The following is a 21,233-nucleotide window of genomic DNA, read 5'->3' as shown; positions in this document are numbered from 1 at the left end:
CGAATGCGTTCGTCAAGTGCGGAGGCGACTCGTGTCCAAAAACATAAATGTCTTCCTTACTACAGGTCACTGTGACCCGAACTGACTTTAACATCTTTTCTACCTATGTTTCCGCAATAAAGAGATTTTTGTTTGAACATATAATCTAAGGCATACTGAAAAATCCTATTAGGAAAGGTGGTATGGTGGAAGTAAGGAATGAGATAAGTGTAGAAAAGGACCACTCCATCTCTCTTATAAAAATCCAAGCTTTTAGTGGTTTTTGAATAGTAGAAAATATAACAACTTTGTGGTAACACTAAAAAATATATAGTCTATGGCCAGAATATTGTCAAATTGACAGTGACATTACCTTAAAATATTGTCTATCCACTCGCTGCGCCTTGGAGTCGTAGAACTGAGTTGTGAATTTTAGAGAAATGGCGAAAAGAATCGCAACAAGTTCCGTAAACTGGTCTGCCTTGGCTGAAAGGGTCCCAGCCGAGCAGAGGGGCAGTCTAACAGCCTTCAAAACCAAGTCCGATGCATACCTGCGAAGGTTAGTTTTATCAAGATGATTGGTTACATAATTTCTTGTTAGAACGTTTGGTAATGAAAAAAAACTAATTTCCAGGGTCATGGCGAACCCCCCCGAACCGCCTAAGATTAACTGGGCTCAGTATAAACAGGTGGTACCTATCCCTGGCATGGTAGACACCTTCCAGAAACAATACGAAGCATTGAAAATTCCCTACCCGGCAGACACCCAGACTTCTCAAGTGGAAGCGCAATGGAATGAAATCAAGAAGCAGATTGAGAGCTTCATCCAAGCATCAAATGCTAATATCGCAAAGTGAGTCATTCAGTTTCTAAATTCTTGATTTGAAGTTTTTAATTCCTAGTGAACAATCTATGGCCTAACCACAAAGAAACAGTCGATTTATTCTTATTACATACATATAATCATGACAAAATCCCTTGCGGGGTAGACAGGTCATGCAGTCTTGAAAAGACTCATAGGCCACGTTCAGCTGTTTGATTTAATGATAGAATTGAGATTCAAATAGTAACAGGTTGCTAGCCCATCACCTGAAAAAAGAATCCCAAGTTTATAAGCCTATCCCTTAGTCGTTTTTTACGAAATCCATGGGAAAGATATGGAGTGATCCTATTCTTTTTTGATTGGTGTGGAGACCACACAGCATTATTCTTATTGTAATATATAAAATCTTATTGGCAATTATTAGCTGTATATAATACCTGTAGCAGTTGATACCTACCAGTTACTCCTTGTGATCTACCAAAATGCTCAGGGAATATTGCTATTTTTGTCCTTTATACATACATAAAATCACGCCCCGGAGTGGTAGGCAGAGACTACATTTTTCCACTTGCCACGATCTCTGCATACTTCCTTCGTTTTAACCACATTCATAACTCTTCATGCAAGCTCGGCGGTTTTGGGTACTCTTAACCTGACCCTTTGCCAGGACGTCCTTAATTTGATCAAGATACATTTGTCTAGGCCTTCCCACTCCGACCTTTTCCTCCACACTCTCCTTGTATATCTGCTAAGTCAACCTGCTTTCATTCATCCTCTCTACATGCCCAAGCCATCTTCACATACCCTTCTAAATTACCCTTTCTTTTATACTTATCCATTTTTGTGATTGCCTAATTGTCTTTCTTAATCTAAATTAAATCTATCTATTTTCTTGCTGTAATAGCGATATCTACACTGTTAGGTCATGTTCCATAGGATTCTTCATTGGTGACCCTGACATGATAGTTGTTAACACAATATTGTATCCTAACTAATATTCTAAAGAGAAAAGATGTGTTTTTGAGTAACAAATTAATGCAAAATTTAAGATTTCTTTTCAAAATAGGATACAAGTTGTTCCTTTCTGATGTCAACATATTATAAATATATAATGTCTACTATCTTTAAAAAAGTTTGGGACTCATTTTGATGATAGCAAATAAAAATGTCATAATTTTTTTTGGCACTTTTCAGGTACCAAAAGGAAATCAATGACACCAAGGCTCTCCTACCGTACGACCAGATGACCATGGAGGATTACCGCGACGCTTACCCCAACGAAGCATTGGACCCGATCAACAGGCCTACCTTCTGGCCCCACACTCCGGAGGATCAGCCAGAGAATTGGAAAGAAGACCCCAATGCGCCTGCAGCCCACTAAGCTAAATCTAAATCGAGCATTTCCTTGATACAATGTTACTCGTAATATTTATTCACCAGTTACATCAAGGAAGGATAGATGAATTCTGTTAATAATTAGGAGTAAAGTGAAATAAATATTTAATTGGTTTTTCAATCACATCATATATGCTTGTCATTAAAAGACCGTAGAAGAGTGCCGTGTGGTTACTGGCACTACATAACTCTTCGGCCTTTATAATAGGACACTTTCTCTTCTCAATTACCTGTTTTAGGTTAGATTACTACATAACTCTTCTTCCTCATCTCGTTAGTGCAACCTCTTCAGAAGAGTCTATGGTCCGCCTTTTACGATTTATTGTCTAAGACTGGATAAGTCAGGTTCATAAACAAAGCTACTCCCGCCTTATCTCTGCTTCCATTCACAGAACCTAATTTATAATCGTGATTACACATCGAGTTGCCTGAATGTGCAGCCCTTGTAGTATGGCGGGCAATCATTTCGCTTTTTATTGACGTGATGGCACAGTGACAGTTTTTCTCGGTATAAAAACGGCGCGTGAAAAAAGGGTTTAAGTGCTTAAGTTAGCTACCTATATTTCTAAATAGGTATATGTACTTCATAAAATCTAATTCCTCCTGGCTTTAGTCCCGGTTGCATCATTCTGGATTGAGTTAGTCAGGTATACTTCACAATACACTTCAATTTATTATTTTAAAATAAATATCAAACTTCTATAGAAATAAAGTAAAAAATATTACCATTTAACCATTGGCAAAAGATAATATTTTTTCTGGTAATAAAATACAATACTCTAAATGAAAAACAGTCATATATAATCACATTTTATTATTCAAATTGCACATTCTGAAATATTTCACCTTGTCACAGTGATGCAGGAATGTTAGGATATGTAGGCTTACGGAACTTTAAAGAACAGGGTTTATAGAAATTTCTATACGGACATCACTATTTGAGGCGCAAGAGCAAGAACAAAATCCAGCTCACTATAAAAACATTTCTTCGATTTTAAAATACAAAACTAAGTTCATAATTAACTAAATAATCTTTACGAGTTTAAATAGCGGAGCGACTCCAATGCCACTTGAATCTATTAAATAGCAAATCCGTTTCACGGCTTGAAATTTATGCTCTTTATATTTATTTGGCTGCGAATTTGTTGCCGGGTGGCGGCGGGGGCTGCGCGTACATGTTGTAGTAGCTCGTGGGAGGCGGGCTGTTGAAGCTCTGCGCCTGGTCGTAGCCCTGCGCCGGCGCCGGCGCGTACGGCGCGTGCGCGGGCGGGAAGCCGCGCGCGCCGCGGGCGCCGCCGCGGGCCCCGCGCCCGCGGTAGCCGTCGCCGTCCTGTCGGAAGCTGCAATAAAACGAATGATTTCAATATGTGCCGTGTGATTTCCGGCACCGTTGTAAAAAATAATAGGACCATTCCATGTCTTCCCCGTGGATATCGTAAAAAGCGACTACAGGATAGACTTTTTTTTCATTGTTTACTTGAAATGAAGACTGTCAAGATTACATTTTGCTATTAAAGATATCTTGCTACATAATTTATGAGGTGTATTAGAAACCATTGTTTTTTGGCGTAAATAAATAAATAGCAAATATACAATGGAAGTGTGAATGAGACAGTCTTATAAACCTGATCAAATCGGAGATGTTCTAGCAAAAGGAAACCAAAACCAACACATTGCATGAAGAGATATGAATGTGGTTGAAGCGAAAGAAGTATGCAGGGATCGTGGCAAGTGGAAAGATGTGGTCTCTGCCTACCCCTCCGAGAAAGAGGCTTAATTTATGTATCTATGTATGTTTAAACGAATCACTCATACAAGTACTGACCGGACATTAACATTACTTACTTATTCTCTCTATTGTATCCGCCGCCTCCACCTTGCCTGTTCCCGAAGCTGTCGCCGCGGCTGTAGCTGGAGCTCTGGTTGTCTCCGTAGCTGTTGCTCGAATTGTCCCATCGGGAGGAGCCTGGAGTAAATCGTATAATTAATATTCAATAATCAAAAAATGTATATTTACATACATTCATATAATCACGTCTATATCCCTTGCGGGGTAGACAAAGCCAGCGGTCTTGAAACACTGACAGGCCACGTTCAGCAGTTAGGCTTAATGATAGAATTGAGATGCAAATAGTGACAGGTTGTTAGCCCATCGTTTTTTATATTGGTGCCGGAAACCACAAGGCACTAATATCTACATATTAGACTATCTAGTCTTAAGTTGTAGACACGAAACGTATATACCTACTTGTATATGAGGCCCACTGTATGATCTGTATTAAGAAGGGTTCATGTTACAGAAGACTATTATATACATGTAAACAATTTTATCATTATTAACCGTGCCATAATGTCTCAAAAGTGAACTTAGTACTGCAGGCGGCCTTATTAATCGTCAACTTTCGAAAGAATACGTCACCATAAGAACAAGTGCAATGTCTGTACATTATTAATTACTCGTCAACTTTCGTAAGAATACGTCAGCATAAGAACAAATACAATGTCTGATATCATTAAAAATGGCAAATGATGTTCATATAGAAAATTAAACACAACAACAAGTTGTCAAGACTCACCCCATGTCTGTATATCATTAAAAATGGCAAATTATGTTCAAATAGAAAATTGAACACAACAACAAATTGTCAAGTCTCACCCCTGTCCCCGGCACCGAACCTGGAGCCGCCGCGAGAGGAGCCGCGCCCGCGCCCGCGCCCGCCGCGGGGCTCCTCGTCGCGATCGCGGAAACGCCCGCGACCTGATGCAAAAAAAAAAAAAAAATGTTTATTACTCCATTAACAACTTCTGCATTTTTGGCGGGAACCCAAACGTCATGTTGTCTGTGCTGCTGTTATACATACATACATAAAATCACGCCTCGTTCCCGGAGAGGTAGGCAGAGACTACCTCTTTCCACTTGCCACAATCTCTGTGTTGTTATATTTTTCCAAAATTTGTGTTTGATGGACTATCAATGATTTTTAAGTGTGGACTATTCATTATTAAGTGTTTGCGGACAAGCATTAGTGTTGGAGAGGGTTACAATATCGGATTTAACGAATTTTGATGTTGTCCCAAAAAGTTGGAAAATGTTCTTGGTTCAAACCATATCTATTTAATATTGTCAAATTTCAGATTATACACCTAATGTAATATAATTGATACAGAACAACATTACTGTTTAAATGAAAAATTAAACTTCACAAAAATATATTAATAAAAGAACTATCAAAATCTCACCATATTTTCCTTTGAATCCCATTCCACACTGTGCTAATTCCAACAATTTAGGATTTACCACTTGGTTAGCCTCCTGCAGTACTGACATCAAATCTTTTGCCTGAAATTATTATTATTAGTTACTAAGCGAAAATAATAATCAAGATAAATCAAATTTAATAAATATCTTGAAACGAGTTAAAAAGAACTCTTGGCTAATTTGCTATCTTTACCTTGGCCGAATTATTAGGAGTGAAGAGAGTATATGCGGTACCAGTTTTTTGCGAACGTCCGGTACGCCCAATACGATGTACGTAATCCTCAGAATTATTTGGATAATCATAATTTATTACAAACTTCACATCTTCCACATCTATACAGGGAACAAAAACATATTACTTAAAAGCAAATAAAATTTCATTTGAAGAAAAAATATAATTCTGAACAAGTTAGTTACACAATAAATATTGCTTGAGGGAAGAATCTTAGCAGAGGTCCAAGTATCGACCCTTGAGGAACACCACAAAATAACCAAACACTATTATGGAAATTTTGCAAAATATATAAGCTTGGCGTAAAAATGCAGTAAATACATAATACGACAACAGTTACACACGCAAATCTAGCAAGATATCAAAATCACATCAATAAAAGAAATACATAATATAATGTCAACAAAATCAAAAGCATTAACCAAATCTAAAATAAGTACTATTCCCTCAAGTTGAAATATGATAGGTATTTACCTTATCTATGGCATTTCTGCTGGTGGATGACTGCTGGAAATAACTGTATTATGCCCTTCAGTGGCCCGGAGTGTTGTAGGCCAAGAGTCGAATGTGAGCTGACTTATACGCCGTCATGTCGTATTTTATTAATTAGAATTTGTCAGGTGGCGTAGGGCAGGACCTTTTAGTTATCAAATCTCTCATGACAGTTAACCAAGCATATATTGCTCATTTGAATAAACATGAATTGATATTTTTGTGGTCTGATAATGCTTTGTCACATGACAATATTTATTAGGTACATTTTGTGACATGTTTTTAAGAAAACTTAAAAGTAAAATGACCACTTTCCCCAAAATTCATCCCTTCATTAGTCTTTATAGAGGCAGCATGCTCATCAAAATTCAAACAGTGTGCGCTGACGGACAAAAAACGCAGTCAATAAAGGTTTATATCATGTGAATGAGTAAGTCAGCTACACACCCTAGGCTAGCCTTTATCTCTGCACGCATGCGCCTCTGAAATGAAAACAATCGAGAATAATGCGAAGTCAGTCATGGAAATTTTTATTATCATCGGGCTAGGATCTGAAGAACCATACGAATGACTTGTACCACAACACAACCACACTATTACTTTGCGAAGGCTAACTTATATCACATCATAAACAATCAGTGGATCCCTCAACAGATCTAAAGATTTACAGATAATTTCTTCTTTGTTTGTCTTGAAATACATGGTCGTAGTCATCATAAGATTCGCATCGTGGCCCGAGAATTCTAAATGGTACTGTTGAACCATTGCCTTAGTTATTTGTAAATTGTTTGGTGGCTTAAGTTCCAATATTCACTTATTTGATTGTACCTATACAATCTATTTTCATAGTCTACAGAGGCTTACATTCCAATGTCTAAGGAATCGAACCTTAGTCAATTCTCCAACCTAATAAAGAAAAAGTGCGACGCGCTTGAAGGTAATTCGTGAATACTGGAACGCGTTTTGAATAAAAAATCGCAATTTCAATTAGCAATGGCACCAAAACCTCCTCTACGCTCCTGACATCTCTTAGACCTTTGAAACACCCCGGTTAAACAGCGCGAGATGATTTAACAACATACTAAAAAGACCTCGCGACTGTTATCTAATAATCTTTTGTTTGATGCCTTCTGTCACTTGGCGGGAATTATCTCACCACCGTTTTAAATTTAACGAACAAATATATCAATAAGGTGGCACAAACATAAGATAGTCAACCTCTGGGCAAGTCAACAGTGTTAAAAGTCTACTTCAAGCCAGAGTTGGAGCCTTATGAAGGCATCCCAAACCACACACCGATTCGGGCTTACGCGTATTATTATTTCCTTGGTTTAACTCACCAAGTCCCCGAGCTGCAACGTCGGTAGCGACTAATATGCCGCCTTGGCTTTGTCTGAACTGATTCAGTACATAATCTCTGTCTTGTTGATTTTTATCGCCATGAATGGCGAGAGCGCGATAGCCCGCGCGATTTATAGCTTTTGTAATATCATCAACCTAAAATTTATGGAACTTGTGAGATAAAAATGTGTAATATGAATAAACTTATTAAATAACTGTCCTTTTCAATAAGAACATTTCGTTGAAGAAAAGAAGATTTGAAATTTCGCAAAGGTGAATAAGATTGAATGTTATGACCCAAGAGTGTTTCTTATTTTATCTTTGAGATTTGTTATACATACCTTCCTCTTGGTTTCAGCAAATATAATAGTTTTAGTTTCCTCCTCTGAAGAGATCTCATTAAGCAGAGTAATGAGTTTCTCATTTTTCTCCCACTCGTCACAAACATCGACAATTTGAAGAATGTTGTGGTTCGCTGACAGTGATAGAGAGCCAATGTTGATCTGGATGTAGTCATCCAGGAACTCCTCAGCTAAGTTCTGGACCTCCTTGGGCCAAGTTGCGGACCACATGAGAACCTGATAGACAATTTTAAAAATGTATACTAATAATAATGAATTTTACTTACTTTGAATTAATGAAAAATTTGTGACCTTAAATTTTTTAACTTTATATGGGAATGTACCTATTCCAGTGTATTTGCTTGCCATCTTAAATTTCTGCACTTGTTTGATATTATTTATTTCTTGGTTATAATTAATTTATGTTCAAAAAGCATTGACGTACTATAAACAACTAGACTCACAATCCCGCTAAAAAAGTGTCCGCGGCAAAACTCTACTCAACGCTCAAGTGAGTAAAGTTCTTGGCTAGTCTCGTTTCGTCCGTCCACGAGTGACAACGTCGCACAATGTGAAGGTAAAATTTTTAAAATAACAAAGCCACTCCACTAGCCTCTTTGTTCTAAATGAAACATTGAGTTAATACCATGTCACACCAAACTACGTTTTTTAAGGATTGCGTGCCTTATTGTGAAACATTTAAGGTTCAATTTTCAATACACTTGTTTTTGGACATAGGACTTTGTCAAATAGTCGTAGTAATATGCGTAATAATAATTACGTATTGAGGTGAGGAAGATATTTTGTTTTATTTTGCTCGGAACTGTTTATCTAGTTGTTTATAGTTGATCGAAGGCAAAAAGGGAAAAATGCTATTTAGAAAATATTATGACAATATCTTGTACAGTCACATAGAAAAGTTTATAATAAGTAATATATTTTCTACAAAGATGTAACACACATGTCTGTCTGGTTTGTATGGAACTCACCTGTCTGTCTGGTCGAATCTGCTCTATGATCTTCCTGATCTGAGGCTCGAAGCCCATGTCCAACATCCTGTCAGCCTCATCCAACACTAAGTAGGTGCAGCGGCGGAGGTTCGTAGTACCTTCACAAACAATTCATGACCAGTTATGTTGTGTAAGCATATATTGTTTTACCATGATCAATGGATAACACAGATGTTGTTTCCACCAGGATCCAGAATCCAGGATCATGATACATTATATTACAAAATCCAGTGCAGAAAATCAAATAATTTGTGTACCTTAGCATTTTAGAAAATAACCACTTGACATAATGTCTACATTTCCAAGCATTAAGCATAGCCGCGACAACTTTTAATATGTTGGCTTGAAAGGAAACAAATTTAAACCAATTTGCTGTAACTGATTTGACATGTTTACCTTTTTCCAAGAAGTCAATGAGCCGACCCGGAGTAGCGATCACAATCTCCACTCCACGCTCCAAGCACCGACCCTGGGGCCCTTTTGGGGCTCCACCAAAGATGCAAGTATTACGTACTTGCACACTCTGACCAAAATCATTGGCCACCTGCAAATATTTTCATGAAATCATTAATGGCAACATAGTTACCTGATTGTTTAGAAAAGAAGAAAAAGAAAAGAAAAAAATAAGTGTTTACAAATAAATTAATTCTACTGATACAAACTGTTTTTTTGTTTCTGTATCAATAAAATTTGTGAAGAAATTAATGACACAAATAGAGGGGAAAGGATTTAATGACATCAAAAACATTCATCAGTCAATTATTAACATTCCCCTTATTTAGCGAAATTTAAAATAAAAACATATATAATAAGTAATAGATAGGTGATTGATCTAATCCTACTTAGACAAAATAAAGGTAAATAGACAGATATATTAAATATCTAGTAAAATATGATAAAACCAAAAGTGCTACAACAGAAACTATAAAGGTTACGTTCAGAAACCAACCCTAACATAATTTTGAAATTGGAACATTACAATCAAGAAATCTGAAAAGCATCCCAAACATTAAGGTTTTCGAACATAGCCTGCCATAATAAGCTAACATCTACATATTATTTGAATCAATTACTATATCCAAGTTGTTCTGATCGGTGTCCATCATCTCCGCCGCTATCCCATTCATTGAGATCAACGCCTGATGTGGAACGCACAAAACAAAAACTAATCTTATTCTGTGTCAAGTTACAAAAATTATTACAAAAAAAGAAATATTAATTTGAAGTATATTTCCCATAATAAAAATGGCAGGCCATCCCTACAATATTTCAATTAAAAAGTAACAATAACTTATAAATATTACCTGTTGTATTTGCTGAGCAAGCTCTCTGGTTGGAGCCAAAACTAGAACAATTGGTCCTTCATCCCTCAACAACCTAGGCTGATTGATAATATGAACTATTGCAGGCAGAATGTAGGCCAAAGTTTTTCCTGACCCTGTTTGAGCAATCCCTACCATGTCTCGCCCAGACAGAGCTATAGGCCAACCCTGGGCTTGAATAGGAGTAGGATTTGGGAATCCTTGCTTTAAAATTTCCTTCATAGCATAATCTGGGAACCCGCCCTCTTCAAAATATATACTAGGCGCGGGCACATCGCGCCCTTTCACTGTTATCTGATGCTGGCTGCGATAAGCCTCAATTTCTGCTGGTGGACGTCTCTGAACATTTGGATGAGGAACGTAAAAGTTCTTCTGGAATGGCGTCAGAGTAATCCCGTCCCAGCGGACTTTCCGCAGGTTTCCTCCAGGCTGATCATTTTTAAACTTTCCACCGCGGAAGTCATCTCGGCCACCTCGGTCTCCGAAGCCACGGCCGCCGTCTCTGCCACCACCGCGACCGCCGTCTCTGCCGCGGCCGCCACCGAAACGGCTTCCGCCTCTATCTTCAGATCTGGACCCTCCTCTAGATCCACCCCGGCCACCACCGCGGCCCCCACCACGCCCACCACCTCGACTGGAGCCACGACCACCACGTCTATCGTCGTACCTATGCACAAATCTAAATTAGAAACACAAAACGAAGCCACATCAAAATTTTCTTTGCGAAAGTGAACAACTTACATTCTGCTAGCTAGATAATTTTACTTCACTATTAACCTGATTATCAATAACTTATTTAAATAATACTGTTTTCACTGCTTATATTTGATTATTATTTTACTATAACAAAAATTGGCGAAAGTTCAAGAAGAGCAAGCCGGCGCCATATTAATTATTTTTTTGAAGGTTGCTGTTAGGTTGGTAGCATTTTCATTATCGACGATCGACGGCAATCAGCAAGTCACTATAATTCTTACCTAGTCTATGGTACATATCACGTCAATGGCAACGAAAATTCAATGCAATGACAACACTACATTGAATTTCCGCAGCCCACTACATGGCGCGAAAGTTAAACTTATAAGAACGGGGTACAATAAATATAAATGTACACGAAGTGCATGCGTAGCGTGCATACATACATAGGTACTTGTCTTATTTTTTCTTAGACAATAAAATTAAAATTGTATTATTTCGATTACTATTTTGCGTAGGCAAGTTACATTATTGCCCGGAGTGCGTGCCGTGATCGTAAAAAAGAAACACTGATAGGCAGCCCAAATTAATCTAAAGCTTAGATCGTAAAATTCGATTTAGCCAATTTAAATTACAATATTTATAGGACATACTTATCCAGTACATAACTCTATTCTTTTTAAGCATACATATACATTCATTCTGCCCTGTATGTAACACAGATCGCTATTTCGTCGCCCGTAATAATATTGATCAAACTTAGCAAACTTGAAGAATAGTCGCAGTACGTTGCCCCAAAATTGTTTTACAAAAATCATGGACGCGTCGATCCCTGTATTTGAGAAACCCCTTCCTCGTTTGACCATGCCTGATTGGACTAGAAATATCCAAAGGCTACAGAATGAAGCTAGACTCAGAAGATTCGAGTCTTACGAGTTGAGACAAAAAGCTAATCAGCTCCGAAATGAAACTGCGGTTACCACGCGATGGGACAATTATGTTAACAATGAATTGTTGAGAGATAGGTAAGGAATTTGTAAATTTTAAATATCATCCTGGCGTTTGTCCCGTGCCCTCTGGAGGAGCCCGGGGTCCGCGTGTGACCAAGTTACCCTAGGTGACTGCACGAAGCGACTTTTGACTAGTGCCATTGTGAAAGGGTAAAAGTATCCTTAGTCACCTCTTACGGCGTTTACGGGATAAAAATGAAATTCTCTTTTAACGGGACCTGAACAATTTTGCACTATTTACTCGAAAACGAAAAAGCTGATTGTCCAAAACACTCGATGTTAAGTCGAAATAATTTATTATAGAATTCACGAAATCCAATCCTGGCGTGAGAAGCAGAGGTTTACCCGTGAATGTGTGAGAGATGAAATAAGAGCTCTGAAGGAGGAAAAAAACTCCACGGAATTACATTTGGAGTCACTGCAAATTCCTCTCATGGTATCGTCTCAGTGCCTCTCAAATCGCGACCAGAGAGTGCCGCCTGAATTGACCAGGGATCAGCTTGGGGAAGAACTTAAAAAGGTAAACTTATACAAAATGCTACAGATATTAAACGCGCACGTAACGTGCGTTTAATACCTGTAGTATTTAATAATAGTTTAACGCAAAAATAATTTACTCAGTTGGTTATGATAAACTTACAACAAATTTCCAGTTCCAGTAAAAAAATAAGATTGATAATGTTTTCCCTAAAAATAAAGTTTTAGTGTCTTAACCATTAGTATCAATGTCATCAATGTATAGTAATGTAGGTATGTCCTTTAGTATACCCCTTATTAGACTTCATTTTATTCTTTTCTATTTACACATTCGCGAAGCCGAAACATTGTGAAATTTAGAATGTAGATTCCCTTTGCAGTGTAGGAAAACGCCAAAATATCTCCAAAGATACTATCGACAATAGTTAATATGCGCACAATGTTGCGGGCAAAGATAACTTTAGTACCATTTAAAATGTTGATCTAAATAAAAAAATAAATAAAGACTTAAAATAAGTACTGCAAGAGCCTAGCCTGAAGCGTTTAATTTTCAGGAGCTCCACATAATAGAGAACAGCAAACGCAATCTAACAGATATATGCCAGATGGGATGGGAGAAAATAAAGGAATTGACGAACGTGTTCTGTAGACTGGAACGGGAAATACAAAACAAAGACGACGCCTTGGACTTGGAGTATCACGTGAAAGAACTGGATAGGAACAGCTCAGGGATATCCTATAAGTTGAATCCTACAAGAATTCCGCCTGAGTAAGACTCGTTAAAACTCCCCTTATCCATAGTTCAAATAGTTTTGTTAGGATTTTTTTTATTATCGATGATTATATGAGAATGACACAAATTTCGGTTTCTTTATCTCAGAAAAGAGAGTAGCTATAAGCTAGTAACTAATATATAATAGTAACTAAGGTATAATTCAGATTTTAATTTGGCTTACCTGAGCTAAGCAGTAATTTAAATCAAAAATTATTCTGAACTATGAAGTGAAGAAGTGAAAATATGCAGTCACTGCCAACTTCCCATAGTACTGAGGACATGAATATATAATATATATATATATTTTTGTATTACAGCACAATGTCTGAAGAAAGCTACGTGCAATGTATAGAAAACACGATACAAATTGCACAGCAGTTGATGGCTGAATCTAAAGCTCTCCGGGAGGCGATGTTCAAGGCTCGGGAACAGGCGCGAAATCAGATGTACGCGCAGTGTCAGGTTGTAGAGATGATAATGCGGAGAAGAGTTTACGACATACAGAGGGCAAGGAATGAAATGGAATGGCAGAAGTATAAGGTAAGTTAAGTATGTTACGAACTGTAATAAGTTAAACCGTTTTTATCAGAAGGATAGGAGAGGAATATTTAAACGCGTAGACTGTTTTACCGACTAGAGAAGCGCCATCTATTAACGGACAATATTAAACTATTTTATAACTGTTTTTTATAATACTGCGGGTGAAGCTAGTAAAATCATAGTAAAGCTATTTATGTGTACCTACTTTGCTTATACATCAAATCAATCTGAAAACCTATTGGCGTTTGGAATAAAATAATCATTGAGTATTTTTGTACCTAGCTTGAATCCGGTATGCAGAAATTGGATACAGAAATAGAAACATTACGCGCCGCAGTCGCGAATAAAATCAATCCGACCAAACTAGTTGAGACGAGACTAGAGACCAGAACTAGGAGACCAGTGCTGGAGAGGGTTAATGTGAGTACGATATTTATTAAGAGACCAAAAAACAAAAACGTAAATAGGTTAAATAATTAACACCACGTATTTTCAGGACAAACCAATGCGTGGACTGATTGAGGAATATGAAAGAGTACATACAAGCAGTAATCTATTGGAAAAAAAGCTGGAAGATGCGTTGTAAGTATTATCACAGATTTTGGTTGTTGTGTTACACGATTTATCCGGCCCGAAGGACCAAAAACTCACCAGTAGTTAATATGAAAGATTCGTGCATTTGTTATAAAAGGCCATTTTTTGTCAATTATCTATTAATCTCATCAAATTATTAATGTGAAAACCCTGATGATATTTGGTGCTTATTTCGCTATCCACATTTCGTTTTATCCCCACAGAAAAACCTACCACGGCATGTACAACCACCACCAGAGGGTAACAAAAGACTTGCAATACAAGAACCAGGCCTTGGAGACAGACAGGCGTTTGATTGAGATCCGCAAACCTCTACACGGGCCGGAAGAGACTCAGTTCAAGAGAAATGTCGGCTATTGTCATATGGCCGACGAACTTGTGCCTATGTAGAAACTATAGCACAGATAAGTTTAATAGATTGTGCCGTGTGGTTCCCGGCACCAATACAAAAAAGAATAGGACCACTCCATCTCTTTCCCATGGATGTCGTAAAAGGCTACTAAAGGATAGGCTTACAAATTTGGGATTCTTTTTTAGGGCGATGGGCTAGCAACCTGTGACAGGTTGCTAGCCCATCCCATCGCCATTTGAATCTCAATTTTATCATTAAGCCAAATAGATGAATGTGGCCATTCAGTCTTTTCAAGACTGTGGGCTCTGTCTACCCCGCAAGGGATATAGACGTGACCATATGTATGTAAGTTTAATAGACTAAATTGCTTACATTATAATCACGTCTTATCCCTTAAGGGGTAGACAGAGCCAGAATACATATTCAGCTGTATGACTTAGTGATAGATTAAAATTTAAATAGCCACTAGCCCATCGAAAAAGAATCCCCAGCTTTTCCCTTGATATACTTTTACAATCTGCACGGGAGTAGCAGCTGGCACACACTATATAATGATTTAACTGGACCACAAAGTTTCCCATGATTTTAGAATAACAGTATAGGTATATAGATTTTAAGTGTCATTTACTGAAATTTAATGCACGCATAAAATGCAATGCACGTTACATAAGGGCCTACCTACGCATAAAAGCGGGAAGGCAATGAATATTTTACCAAAAGTGTTCAGTAGATTTTAAGCTCACATTTATTAGAATATATGTACCAGAAAATATGTATACTTACATAAAACTCCATGTACAATAGTTGATCAAATAAAATGTCAAATAGTTCAAATTATAATGATTTTTATTAAATATATCAACATTTTCAGCAATTTATACTGATGAATCATATAAAGTATGTTTGTTTGTTATCTAAGCTTTTTTAAATATGATACATACTAATATAATAAGAATAATATAAATTTGGATTTCAAAGTGATAAAAATCAACAAACTCACTTTTACATTTATAGGTAGTATTGAAACCAAATTATATAACATTTTAATTCTTTAACACATAATTTAATATTTGTGACTGTTGCCTAGCTATATTAATATTCAATAATTAAAATTACTATTGATAGTAAAATGCAGTTTTACATTGAATGAAATACCTAACTTAATATGTAAACAAAATAAAAGGAAATGCAGCTGTGTAAATGCAAGATATATCCTAATATATTATATTTCGATAAAATGAGTACAATAATTGACAAATAAATAATTTACCAAAAAATGGCTCTTTTGATTATTTCACAAATTAATAAACAAAATAAAATACATTAAATACTCGTTATTCTTATATTAAATGATTAATAAAAATAAAAATATCTTAGCTTTAATACTGGAATGATAAAAACATAAAACATTCATGAAAATATATTCATTTGATAGATACATACTTATGCAAAACAGAACTTAACCATAGAATTGATAATAATATAAGTCTATAGAAGTGGTAAATACTGGTGAATGATGTACAAATATGACATTTTGATTGATTTACTTATAAATCCATATATAATCCATTTTTTATGAGTAAAAAATTATCATACAGATAAATTGGAGTTATATCATATTATATACTTATACAGTAGTCGTTTGTTATGTAATCATCTGATTCCTCATAAAATCAAAATGACCAACAACGCTATTTGTTTTAACCTTTGACCTTTAAACGAATAATTGACGATGAATATTTAAAAAAAAAACAATCTCACTAATTATTTGCTGATAGCCAGAGAAATGGTGACATACAAACGCATAAGTCAATTAAGTATTTTAAAAATGTATAAATAATTAACCCTTAAAATGTAACAACGATGTTTAATTTAAGTAGAGTACAATAATTTTGCCAGCGAAATTATTCGATGATCTTATTTAAATTAAATTGAATGGAAAAAAAATGCAAATACAGTATAACACACATCGGCGTAGAGGAGACGTACAGTATTATCCTGGTCTTAGTAATTTAAACTTTAATCCATTATTTAACATTAGGCACTTAATTTACCTACTATATATTTTTAACAATGAAATATATCTGAACAATAACAAACAATGTTCTGTAGTTCAACGGTATATGTATCTATTACTCAAAAAATCTCCATTACGCTTCAGTGTAGTCGCAGCCTAACATTCAGGCATCACTTAAAGCGGTCTTATATCTGGTTTAGGCCCTACATTTTCATACGCCTCATCTAAAAGCGTACAGATCAAGGTCATATTGTCATCATTCAACTTCCTACTTGAAGCCAGCCTTATCGAAGGTTCTGGACAATTGATTTCTACGTCAACTAAATAAGCCGCAGGAGTTACTGCGATACCTTTTTCTAAACAATATTTGGCAATGTTCCGAAGATATGTTTGTTTGAGACGGTCGGTCAGATCCTCCTTGTTGAGATAAATGTGTTTGACAGGTGAGAGCGGGTCGCCTCTGAATCTGTAGTGTTTTAAATTAGACAGCATTCTGAAAAAAATTGTGATAAGTATTAGTTGTAAATTGTAACAAATTTGTAAAGGGCCTAAAACGCATACCTGTGGAACACCTAAAACAATTTTTTTTAAACCTGAGATCAGAAATCTGAATCTGAACCAGATTAACATGCATATATTACGTTATCATTCCTTACGGGGTAGACAGAGCCTCGAAAACTCCGCGTTCAACTCAAAAGGGCTTAATAACTATATAAAAAAAAATACTTACTTGCTCAGTTTTTTCGAGATATCTTGAAGCTCCTCGAATATAACCGGTCGTTCTTCCATGATGTCGAGTGCAGAAATGGCTGCCTGTGTTAGCATCGGCGGCAATGAGGCGCTGAAGCAGTAACCTACCAAAATATAAATCTACAATCTATAATCTATACTAATATTATAAAGCTGAAGAGTTTGTTTGTTTGAACGCGCTAATCTCAGGAACTTCTGGTTCGTATTGAAAAATTATTTATGTGTTTAATAGACCATTTATCGAGGGAGGCTTTAGGCTATATAACATCACGCTGCAACTAAAAAGAGCGAAGAAATAATGGAAAATGTGAACAAAAAAACTTGGTAAATTATTCATCCTTGAGGGCTTCAATGATGCGCAAAATAACTATTCCACGCGGACGAAGTCGCGGGCACAGCTAGTCATAACAATATATCGTTGTCTCTACTCCAGAGACCCACCGCTGTTAGATGCATTATAGTGTCCTTTGTCAATTGTATGAAATCCTCCTAAGAATTGCCGTAGTGTGCCGTGTGGTTCCCGGCCATTACAAAAAAGAATAGGACCACTCCATCTCTTTCCCATGAATGTCGTAAAAGACGACTAAGGGATAGGCTTATAAACTTGGGATTCCTCTTTTAGGCGATGGGCTAGCAATCCGTCGCTATTTGAATCTCAATTCTACCATTAAGCCAAACAGCTGAACGTGGCCTATCAGTCTTTTCCAGATTGTTGGTTCTATCTACCCCGTAAGGGATATAGACGTGATTATATGTATGTATGTATGTAGTGAGTAGGTAAGTACATAGTAGGTACTTATACGTATGTATTGATTAGATAAATGTAATGAGTGTTTATAGTGACAGGATCAAATCTAGTGTCTAGTGTGTGTATATGTATGTATGTATGTATGCATTACATACCTAACCCAGACAGCCTTTGATGCTCCACAATGAAATGGGATCCCGCGCAAAACCCACCGATGGTCCCGAAGGAGTGCTCCAGGGAGCCCATGATGAGGTCGATCTCATCCCGCGGGACACCCAAGTGTTCGGTCAGACCTCGCCCGTGTTCACCCAGTACCTGACGAAGTTAATAAAATAAATTAACCTTATAAGCAAGTCACTTATTATTTGCCCATATTAATTGGGTATTATAATTTTTGGACGGTTTTAATTTGGACAAAATCTAATATATCTGAGAAAAATGCGTTCAAATCGAAGCAATATTTTTCGCGTGTTGCGAGAACGTACATAGAGACAGGCCTTTGCGCGAGGCTACATTCGTGGGGAAATTAAAAAAAAAATAGTTTCCTTTGTTAACTTGATTGAGTAGATTTTGATTTGTTGCAGATAAACTAAAAAAATAAATATCTTTATAATATTAGTATTGATTAGTAAACATGTTTTCATTTTACAAAACAAAGAAAAGAGGTGCAAGTCATACATCAAACATTGCTACGTTACAACACAGGCCAATTAAATTTGTGTATGTCTGTTAATTGACAGATCATAAAGAAACTTACATATGTTAACGGCCACAAAGGTTGCCCTAAATACCATACATTTTTGTAAGAATGTTGCATTGTTTTGACAACATTTTTGTAATTATGGGTTTACAGAGAGAGTAAATATCGATTATAGTATTGAAATAATTAAAAAAGCTTATATATAATTCTTTATATTTATATTCATTAAGCCAGGCTAATTGTGGACTTTAAGTTTTCTCAAGACTAGTGACTCTGCTTAACATCCTGACGATCACAATCGGAATTCCATCATTAAAACTGTTGGCTCTATCTACCCCTATAGGATAAAGACGTGACCTGTGGATGTCTTGTGTATGCATACAACTGTAAGTTTGTTAGTACATCAGTTTTCCCCTAACGTTTTTTACTATCTCTATATGTTCTCGTATCTCGTTTTATAATCTGTTACTATCTACTATATCTGTCTACCCTGAAAGACGTGACTATATGTATGTATGTTTTATACCAACTTACCCCTATAGACAGACTCTCATCCAACATTATCCTTAGTTTGTACCTCCTTGCCAATTCCACCAACTTTTTTAAAGGACACATCTCTCCGGTATTAAAGTATATTGCTTCGGCAATAAGAAACGCTCGTCTCTTCGGACTCAACTCTCTGTTTTTCGCTGCTTCCGAGAGTAACTGCTCCAAGTGTTCCATATCGTTGTGTTTGAAGTATCGGATAGTACTGCGCGTGACATCTAAACCTTTTTGTATAGCGAACCAAACTTTTTCATCTCTACAAATTAAAATAACTCATAAAGACGTAATTGTATGTGTGTTCAAGCTTTCGTCAGGGATTTGTTCAAGTAAAACTAAAGATTCATTTAGTAGTACTAAGATTATATTAGTAAGTTAATAAAACCAAATTAATGTCTTATCAATAAGTTATCAATATTATTTTTTCGCCAGCTCATAATTGAATGATTCATCAGGTATTTTTTTATTGAGACTTACAGATTTTCTACTAAAAGCAATTAGTTGACTAAGCAAGCATAAAGTAACTTTTACTTACACAAATATAATATCACCGCGCTTGGCATAAGCCGGTATAGCACTTGATATGGTTGTGAAGCCATAAGAATATACACATGTCTCTTCTACTTCCAGAAACTTAGCAAGACGCTCTTCCAACTCCAAATGCACATCAATAGTGCCAAAAAAGCCTCTCGGACCACAAGATCCCACCCCATACTTTTCCAAGGATTTTAAGGCATTTTTCGTTATAGAATCTTCTTTCTCGATGCACAAAAAGCTTGTAGCTCCAATATTTAAAACATTTTCATCTAATTTTCCCATTAACTGTGGCTCTTCAACAATCACGTCATGTTCCACTAGTGGTTTCGGCCTCCATTCTACTGGTTTACCGTTACATAGGGGATCATAACTTTTCTTAGACCTTTTCTTGGCCCAAAAAAAGTATGATGATATAAATATCACTTGTACACCTATAATTAGTGTCCACCAACTAGCCTGAAATTATGATTAAACTAAGTATCTGGTATATAAATAGTTTTTAAATTATTTCGAAATGCTCTTCCCCATCATTAGGCTGTCAGTATTCTTGCCTCTGAATCAAAAGGTCCTGGATTTGATCTTCACTCATGATTGACAAAAAACTTTTTTGATTTATATCTTAATCATAAGTTTCTTTCTAACATGAACTAATAATAGAGCCATAGTTTTTTTTGCAAGTCTGTATCAAGGCAAACCCATAAACCAATTTAAACAGAGGTCAGGGAAATATAAAAGTTGCGTTAAATGGATAAAGTTTGATTGCTGTACAAGGTTTAATTTTATGGTGCCTATAAAAAGATATGAAAGGCTTACCATATCCGAAATGTTTATTAAAATCATTTTACAACGATGTAAATCAAGTGAACCTTCGTAAGCCTCGTCGAATCGGAATTAATCACGCACGTGAGCACGACTCGACTGATTTTTTATCAATGTTTTGTGATGATTACAGCCGCAGATATTAATATAAAATGACTCAGTCAGAATTTCAGCTAGCTCGGAATTTCAGGATCAGTTTCAGTTTCAGTTTGGGAGAGCAGGGGAGAGGGGAAGGAAAACTATCAATGTCAAATTATGACACATTGTTTTTTTATTTTATTTCTGGTGAGAGAAATTCAGATAATTATGCGGTACGGTATTTATTGAAATTTATTTAGCATGGCCACAACCCTATTTAACTTTTATGCTTAAAAGTCTTTTTCTTCCAGTAGGCAGAGACTAACAAAGCTAAACTCACATCGCTAGCATCTTCGATACCTACCTACTCTAAGTTAGCAACAATCAACAAAATTACAAAAAC

General features: G+C 36.4%; 4 protein-coding genes across 4 annotated transcripts; 2 read left to right on the top strand and 2 right to left on the bottom strand.

The window, feature by feature from the left end:
- Positions 1–340: 340 nt before the first annotated feature.
- LOC106133411 (ATP synthase subunit d, mitochondrial) lies at positions 341–2,306 on the top strand. The gene is made up of 3 exons (XM_013333124.2): positions 341–538; positions 614–832; positions 1,997–2,306. The coding sequence occupies exons 1-3, from the start codon at positions 420–422 to the stop codon at positions 2,181–2,183; spliced, it is 525 nt and encodes a 174-aa protein (XP_013188578.2). The 5' UTR covers positions 341–419; the 3' UTR covers positions 2,184–2,306.
- Positions 2,307–2,994: 688 nt separating this feature from the next.
- LOC106133408 (uncharacterized) lies at positions 2,995–11,116 on the bottom strand. The gene is made up of 11 exons (XM_060946503.1): positions 10,936–11,116; positions 10,177–10,861; positions 9,269–9,416; positions 8,852–8,970; positions 7,863–8,099; positions 7,521–7,677; positions 5,650–5,789; positions 5,438–5,537; positions 4,854–4,955; positions 4,043–4,163; positions 2,995–3,537 (listed from the first exon to the last, which is right to left on the bottom strand). Coding segments are annotated over exons 1-11 (2,025 nt in total). The 5' UTR covers positions 10,938–11,116; the 3' UTR covers positions 2,995–3,323.
- A 590-nt stretch (positions 11,117–11,706) lies between these two features.
- Positions 11,707–14,676, top strand: LOC106133386 (tektin-B1-like). Its single transcript, XM_060946636.1, has 7 exons — positions 11,707–11,915; positions 12,204–12,420; positions 12,932–13,146; positions 13,470–13,692; positions 13,975–14,112; positions 14,189–14,274; positions 14,490–14,676. The coding sequence occupies exons 1-7, from the start codon at positions 11,707–11,709 to the stop codon at positions 14,674–14,676; spliced, it is 1,275 nt and encodes a 424-aa protein (XP_060802619.1).
- Positions 14,677–15,719: 1,043 nt separating this feature from the next.
- LOC106133394 (serine palmitoyltransferase 1) lies at positions 15,720–20,938 on the bottom strand. Its single transcript, XM_013333103.2, has 6 exons — positions 20,747–20,938; positions 19,932–20,389; positions 19,388–19,655; positions 18,309–18,468; positions 17,386–17,509; positions 15,720–17,148 (listed from the first exon to the last, which is right to left on the bottom strand). The coding sequence occupies exons 1-6, from the start codon at positions 20,771–20,773 to the stop codon at positions 16,830–16,832; spliced, it is 1,356 nt and encodes a 451-aa protein (XP_013188557.2). The 5' UTR covers positions 20,774–20,938; the 3' UTR covers positions 15,720–16,829.
- Positions 20,939–21,233: the final 295 nt, after the last annotated feature.

This window comes from Amyelois transitella, chromosome 11 (assembly GCF_032362555.1).
Source record: "Amyelois transitella isolate CPQ chromosome 11, ilAmyTran1.1, whole genome shotgun sequence".
Classification (NCBI taxonomy): domain Eukaryota; kingdom Metazoa; phylum Arthropoda; class Insecta; order Lepidoptera; family Pyralidae; genus Amyelois; species Amyelois transitella.
The sequence above is the reverse complement of the archived record's forward strand: the minus strand, read 5'-3'. Positions and strand labels throughout refer to the sequence as shown.